A 7,075-nucleotide genomic window follows, 5' to 3' on the forward strand; every position below is an offset into this window, starting at 1 on the left:
TGAGTTGCCAATAAGCTTCGCCAAACATAGCTTGGGTTAGACCCAATTTTAGCTTCCATGAAGTTAGAAGAAGGGTAGTAACGAACTCTGAAGATTTGGGCAAGTAAAGAGTTTTGATCTATGACAAGCTTCCAACTCTGTTTCGGTAGAAGGGCCATATTATATTCGTGAATCTTACGAAATCCCAAGCCACCCTCTGCCTTGCTCTTCGAAAGCTTATCCCACCTAAGCCATTTTATCCCGCCTCTAGCAGTTTCTGATTTACCCCACCAATAGGAGTTCATCATACGTTCTAACTCGGAACAAAGCGTAAGCGGGAGAAGAAACACACTCATCACATAAGTTGGGAGGGCTTGAACTACTACTGCCTTGAGGAGAATTTCCTTGCCAGCTCTAGAAAGACATTTATTCCTCCACCCTTTCATTCGTTTCCAGGATTTTTCCTTTAAGAAAGCAAAAACTTTCGATTTCTTTCTGCCTACCATTGATGGGAGACCTAGGTAATCCCCATGGTTTGTAGTGTAGTTCACTTCAAGGATTTCTTGCATTAAGTACTTCTGTTCATTTGAAAGATTAGGGCTGAAAGTAATGGAAGATTTGGATAAGTTTACTGTCTGCCCAGATGCGATCTCAATAGTCCTAAGACATTGTTTAACAGTAGCACATTCATCCGTTGTTGCCCAGAAGAATAAGAAGCTATCATCCGCGAAAAAGAGATGTGAGATTTTTGGGGCGTTGCGGGCTACTTGAATACCATGAATATTTCCTCGCCTCGTTTCTGCATGCAAAAGAGTTGAAAGTCCTTCCATACAAATCAGAAAAAGATGGGGGGATAGAGGATCCCCTTGACGAAGTCCACGTTGTGGTATAATTGGCCCTATCTCGTGACCATTATGCACCATCGTATAACGCACCGAAGATACACACTTCATAACTAGTTCAACCCACTGTGAATTAAAGCCCAGAAGAAGGAGCATATGTTTTAGAAAAGTCATTCAACACGATCAAATGCTTTCGACATGTCTAGTTTAAGAGCTGCAACTCCATTCTTGCCTTGGGATTTCCGCTTTAAGTAATGACCAAGTTCGAAGGCAATGAGAACATTATCAGTGATGTGTCTGCCTGGGATAAAAGCACCTTGAGAGGGAGAAATGATAGAATTGAGCACTCCTTTGAGACGATTAGCAATCATCTTGGCCACTATCTTGTATATGACATTGCATAAGGAAATAGGGCGGATATCAGATAGATATTTAGGGCGTTTCTTCTTTGGGATTAGAGCAATCAAGGTGTCATTGATATCATCCGACAGGTAACCATTGTTTAAAAAGTCCAGGTAAGCTGTTGTGACATGAGGTCCTGTGATTTCCCAGAAGTGCTGGTAGAACCCAGGGTTCATACCGTCGGGACCAGGTGATTTGTCTTTGTTCATAGAGCGAAGTGCGGCCCATACTTCCTGATCTTCATAGGGGCGGATAAGTATGTGATTTTGATGATCACTAATCCGTCTTGGAACTTGTGATATAATGTGATTATCAATACAACCATTTGAAGAATAAAGATTCTGAAAATAATTCATAATAAGATCCTCCATACCATTTGATCAGGTTCTTCCTTTTGCGTGATGAAGCATAATTATGGAAGAGCTTTGAGTTGTTATCACCAGCTTGTAGCCAAAATATCTTGGCTCGTTGCTTCCAGAAAACTTCTTCTTGGGCCAGTAGGGAAGATAGATTCTGTTTAATGTGCTCAATACGATCATCATCAACCGAGGTACATCGACGACGCTTCAAAATACGAAGTTGTTCTCTACAGTGAGATATGGCATTTCTAAAGCGGAAATTCACTTTGTCTCCCCATTTTTGAAGATGCGTACCACAAGTTGCAATACGATGTTGGATATTTCCTTCATCACCAATCATCCAACTATGATGTACCACTGATTTGCATTCTGATTCAATGAGCCATGCGTTCTCAAAGCGAAATCGTCTTTTCTTACCAATAACATTGGAATAGATATTTAAAAAGATTGCACTGTGATCAAAAGAGACTACCTCCAAGTTACAAACCTCAGCCATCCTAAAAACATCCAACCACTGATTAGTAGCCATGGCCTGATCTAACCTTTCTTCAACAAACGAATTTGTACCTCGGCTTTTTTCCCATGTAAACCAGTGGCCCTTCATACCCAAGTCAACCAATCCACTATCAACTACAGCTTCTCGAAAACCATTGATAAGGTTTGTTGGATGCAAAATTCGTCCTCTTTTCTCAGACTGAGAGATAAGATCATTAAAATCACCTGTACAACACCAAGGAAGAGCTGACCTTTGAGAAAGCATCTGCAACATATTCCAATATTGGTTACGTCTATTGCGCTCTGGAAATCCATAAAAACCCGTCAAACGCCAAGCCATCATACCCGGAATAGAGACTTCAACATCAATGAAATTAAAAAAATATGCAAGGAGTTTTGCCATATGCTTATGTTTCCAAAATAAGGCAAGGCCTCCGCCGTTGTTGTGGCCAGGAACGAAGAAAAGACCTTCAAAATTCAACTTCTGTTTTATAGATTTAACATAGCTACAAGAGGTCTTAACCTCCATAAAAAAAAACAAAATTAGGCTTAAACTTGGACGTGAAGCCCAAGATCTCTTGAACTGTACGTGGGTTGCCAAGCCCACGACAGTTCCAACTGATGGTGCTCATTGGTTTGGGCGGGCCTGGGATCCAGAGCCCGCCTTCAAAAAGTTTTTTGGAATGGAAAGGGATTTATCCACTTGCATTTCAACTGGCCCAATAGTGGTTTGGCCCTTTCCTTGTGGGTCCTCGACTCGGCGACGTTTTTGATCAGTTATGATGATACTTTCCAGATCATGTGGATTAGAAGCAACCACGTAAGTGCTAACTGTGTCCCCCATACTTTTTGTAGCTTCTGTATCTTCACCATGCTTCATGATTTGATCATGGATGTTTGAAAGATTTGATTGGTGTGGGCCCGCCAAGACCATACTCCGATCTTCACCATCGCCGGATGAGCCTCCTGAATTCTCTGAAACATTATCTGGGCGTAACCATCTTGCACCAATACCAGGAGTAGCACGACGAGTAGGTGCACGAAGCCAAGTCCCATAGAATTTTTCAACTGATTTGTCTGAAAAATCGAAGAATTTTTCACAGAACTTTTCGGAATGGCCAATGATTCCGCAGAAAAAACAGAATGTAGGTAATTTTTCATACTTGAAATTTACCCAGCTCCATTCTTCTCCTATTTTTTGTAACTTCATCCTCATCTTTATCAGGCATCTAATGTCTATTGAGACTCGAATCCGCATGCATTCCCTCCATATCCCAATAAAAATTATTAGTATCTGCTTCTGTGAACCGTCCGATGAAGTTACCAATCTCTGTTGCCACCCGTTCAGACATAAACCCAATTGGAAGGTCATATACTTGAACCCAGAAGTCCACTTGATAGAGTGGCACCTGTTGTGGAGTTAACCCGAATTCTAAAGGCTTATAAACAAGCAAATGTTGATCAAACGTCCATGGTCCATCTTTAATAACCCTTTGCATATCCAGCACATGGAAGAATTGAAAGAGATAGAGATTTGGCCCAAGGGTCATGATTCTGACTCCTTTAACTGGACGCCAGACGGACGCCAATGTGTTTTGCATAGCTGTAAAATTGACTTGTCGATCGGTTAAGAGACGACCAACTAAGCAATTTTGGTAGTCTTGATTTTCCGTTGCTTCCTTTGAGACCGGGAGATGTAGTGATTCACCTTCTTCTTCTTCCAAAGTTAATTGTTTGTAGAAGTCCTTTGCCGAAATAGGTGGAGTGCTTGAAGAAGCCATATCCTGGAGAGAAGAGAGGTAAGCGACGGGAACTATCGAGAGGGGACAAACAAGCAAAAGAGAAACCTTGTTACAAGGGAACGAACAGGAAGGAGGAGAACTTGCCAAAGGACAAGATTTTTGATTTACTTCACACAGAGCACTTGGTTTATTATTATTATTTATTATATATAAAAAGTTGCAATAACAAATGTTTGCAAAGACTGACAACTGAATTTCAAATCTGAATATAAACGCCATGGGATCATTTTCTGAACTTCATTAGTCACGGTCCAATGCAAAAACAAGGTACCAGAAAGGCAAAAACACAAACAACTCTCAACACTAAGTTATTACCATAAGATACATAAGCTAGAGCAAGCATATGACAGACACAAACAAAGATAGAAACATCCCCATAACAATTGTGAAACAAGAAGATTTTACGTGTTTGTTACATCAGATTTCCGTTTCACTTTTTGCTCGTTCACAACTACAAAACTAAGTTAGCCAGCGCGAATCAACAGGGATATATGCACGTTCTATTTTCCCAAATGTGGTGATAGAGATCTGGTTACGTTATCTGTCATGGCTGATCCATCAGACGACTCGTTTGCAAGTACATGCACTCCTTCCTTGCTCACTTCGCTAAAACTTCTTTTCTTGGATGAAGAGGAAGAAGAGGCAGTCTTTTTCTCTTTCTCAGGCTTGGTTTCACTGCTTGATGGAGGAAACAATGGGGGGTCTTGACCACTTAGTTGACAAAAGACTCTTTCAACAGTTTCACTTATCTCCTTTCCCAAACCATTTTGATCCAAAATCAACTCCCATACTGATTTGGATGCCTTCTCAAGTACAGGACCTCTGCATATAATTGGCACCAACATGAGACTTCTCTAAATGATGATCCTGTTACTAATTTGAGATCACCAAAATATGTATTGCTTTTCAGTAATAAAGTAAACCATCACATGAAACTTGACTGTCCACGATATACAAACCCCAGGAACTAGCCAGGATGATCCTAAATGCAAATTTCTTAACAAGCTGGAAGTTTTCGTATTCAAGTAAATCAAACTCCAAGAAGTGGGAGAAATTATCGGTTTTACTTAAGTATTTTAATGAACTAGCCAGGATGATCCTAAATGCAAATTTCTTAACAAGCTGGAAGTTTTCGTATTCAAGTCAATCAAACTCCAAGAAGTGGGAGAAATTATCGGTTTTACTTAAGTATTTTAATGACTTCATAGGTCCATAAACACACACTTAAAACCTTCTACGAGACTTGATACCGCATCATATGCCACACTGCGTCTAGTGAATTTTAACCATCTGTCCCAACACAGGGTGTAGTATCAGATTTGATATCCGCCACAAGCAAAATGGGCACTTACTACAAGCATGAGCATGAATAGCTATTTTAAAATTGTTCTAGTTAATCATATTCCAACATTAAAGAAAGTGGAAACAAATGATCGCTTACTCAAGTTCTTGTCGAAGTGCATCAAATAACTCTCGTTTTGTCTGTTTTTCAGCACCAGGAGTATTGAGTACCTTACTCTGCTCCATCATTTTTATGGCATTACTCTTGAGCTCCCCCTGCAAAGTATACATCCCACCATTAAAATCGAACTACTTTCGACCAAATAATCCTGATTCCACACATCATATAAATGAGAAAATTGATTTTACGGTAAAATTCATTTTTTTTAATTTTTAATTTTTAACATCAAAACAGGCACAGACCATTAAAGAAGTCCGATAACGACCAGAAACACTTCATTGCCTAAAAATCGCCTCCAAAGTAAAACAATTTAGTCCAATTCCTCGAACATGCATCACCAAATCGTTTATCAAACCTCGGAAAATTCAAGACATTGGAAAAAACTTTCAGATACATTGATTTACACGTACGCCGTCGAATGATTCCCAACAGAAAACCCACATATCTCAATGGAAAAACATCGACACAACACACACAAATGAAAACGAGCACAGAGGAATAGCTGACGTTAGTTTTGAGCTGATTGATTATCTTGAGTCGCATCGCGTCGATTGTGCCATCGTTCATGAGAGTCTCCAGCACGTCCTCCGGGCTAATCACAGAGGATCCCATACCCAAATCACTTCGGAAACGAGGAGGTGATTTGCCTGCGAATTTATCAAAATTGTGGAGATGACCATCACATACGACGTCGTATCAGTCAATTTCGAGGTGTTCAAAGTAAAAATATGGGATTTCAGGGTAATATTCAATTTGGTCCCTTTTGTTTAGGTCTATTCCCAAATTACTCATTTATCTTTTTAGTGTAACATTTTAGTCCTTTTTGTTTCGAAATTTTTCCTAATTTAGTTTAAATTACCATTTTACCCTTCTTTTTATTATTTTTTATTTTTTTTGCCCATCATACTTTCGTAAAATAAACTAAGATTATTACTTCTTTGACCGAAATGCTGTCGGATTATATACACCGGGTTTTATAGACTGTTCTTCACAACCTAACAACACGATCGCAACCGATGCTTCTTGTCGTAGATTTCTACAGCAATACCCAACACAACCTTGTTTCGTTTCCTACCTTAAGACGTACAGTAATAGACTTAATTTTTGAATGAAAGCAACATGATAGGGAAGAACCTGATTTTATTCAGACATTACAAATATTATTACATTAGTACACTCTTGTAGAGGAGAAAATTACTTGTTTAGCTACTTATAGTAGCGAAAATTACAAAACACATAAAGTAGAAGAGAAATATTACAAATTTTATTTTGAAGAAAATTAAAGAGAATGGTCAGTGCCTTCATCTTCTTCCTGCTTTTTATTTATAGAGGTCCTTCACGAATTTGAAATCTGAACTACAAACTTCCTCACCACTTTACATTATTGCTGGCCAGCTGTTTTCATGACTTATTGCTGACATATTCTTTTGTCGGGTAGTTCTGAGTAGTCCATCCCATCTAGTGGAGGTTGGGTCACATTTTTTCTTTTATTTTTGTCGGATAATCTTTGGCTTTTGAGGTCCCCGTGGAAAATTCTTTTCGTGTGGGCCTTTTCCACTTGGATTTGTTTCTGCAATGTGTTTTCGGTCAGATCTTGGACGAAAACCCTTCCCGAATTCTGGATCCTTTTGGTTTGGGTAGTCTAGGCAGATGTTCTCCATCCATATTCCGATATGAGCCATGTTATAAAATTTTCGACGATCGAGTTTCTTTACTCCCCGATAGCTTGTTATT

General features: G+C 39.3%; 2 protein-coding genes across 3 annotated transcripts; both read right to left on the reverse strand.

The window, feature by feature from the left end:
- Positions 1 to 991: 991 nt before the first annotated feature.
- LOC140864189 (uncharacterized) lies at positions 992 to 2,417 on the reverse strand. The gene is made up of 2 exons (XM_073268181.1): positions 1,597 to 2,417; positions 992 to 1,499 (listed from the first exon to the last, which is right to left on the reverse strand). Exons 1-2 carry the CDS (start codon positions 2,415 to 2,417, stop codon positions 992 to 994), a joined length of 1,329 nt encoding a protein of 442 aa, XP_073124282.1.
- Positions 2,418 to 4,232: 1,815 nt separating this feature from the next.
- On the reverse strand, positions 4,233 to 6,015 carry LOC140875554 (uncharacterized). 2 transcript variants are annotated; one of them, XM_073279270.1, is made up of 3 exons: positions 5,849 to 6,015; positions 5,321 to 5,436; positions 4,233 to 4,701 (listed from the first exon to the last, which is right to left on the reverse strand). In XM_073279270.1, exons 1-3 carry the CDS (start codon positions 5,951 to 5,953, stop codon positions 4,380 to 4,382), a joined length of 543 nt encoding a protein of 180 aa, XP_073135371.1. In that variant the 5' UTR covers positions 5,954 to 6,015; the 3' UTR covers positions 4,233 to 4,379. The 2 variants fall into 2 exon arrangements, with proteins under 2 accessions (XP_073135371.1, XP_073135372.1); XM_073279271.1 differs by lacking the exon at positions 5,849 to 6,015 and adding an exon at positions 5,584 to 5,808.
- Between the last annotated feature and the right edge of the window lie 1,060 nt (positions 6,016 to 7,075).

This window comes from Henckelia pumila, chromosome 1 (genome assembly GCF_033568475.1).
Source record: "Henckelia pumila isolate YLH828 chromosome 1, ASM3356847v2, whole genome shotgun sequence".
NCBI lineage: Eukaryota > Viridiplantae > Streptophyta > Magnoliopsida > Lamiales > Gesneriaceae > Henckelia > Henckelia pumila.

Coding starts and splice junctions, on each gene's coding strand:
- LOC140864189 (XM_073268181.1), bottom strand. CDS start 2,417: ATGGCTTGGCGTTTGACGGGTTTTTATGGATTTCCAGAGCGCAATAGA. Junction 1,500..1,596: donor AGGAAGAACCTGATCAAATG/GTATGGAGGATC, acceptor AAGACGGATTAG/TGATCATCAAAATCACATAC.
- LOC140875554 (XM_073279270.1), bottom strand. CDS start 5,953: ATGGGATCCTCTGTGATTAGCCCGGAGGACGTGCTGGAGACTCTCATG. Junction 5,437..5,848: donor TCAATCAGCTCAAAACTAAC/GTCAGCTATTCC, acceptor TATACTTTGCAG/GGGGAGCTCAAGAGTAATGC. Junction 4,702..5,320: donor GCACTTCGACAAGAACTTGA/GTAAGCGATCAT, acceptor AATTATATGCAG/AGGTCCTGTACTTGAGAAGG.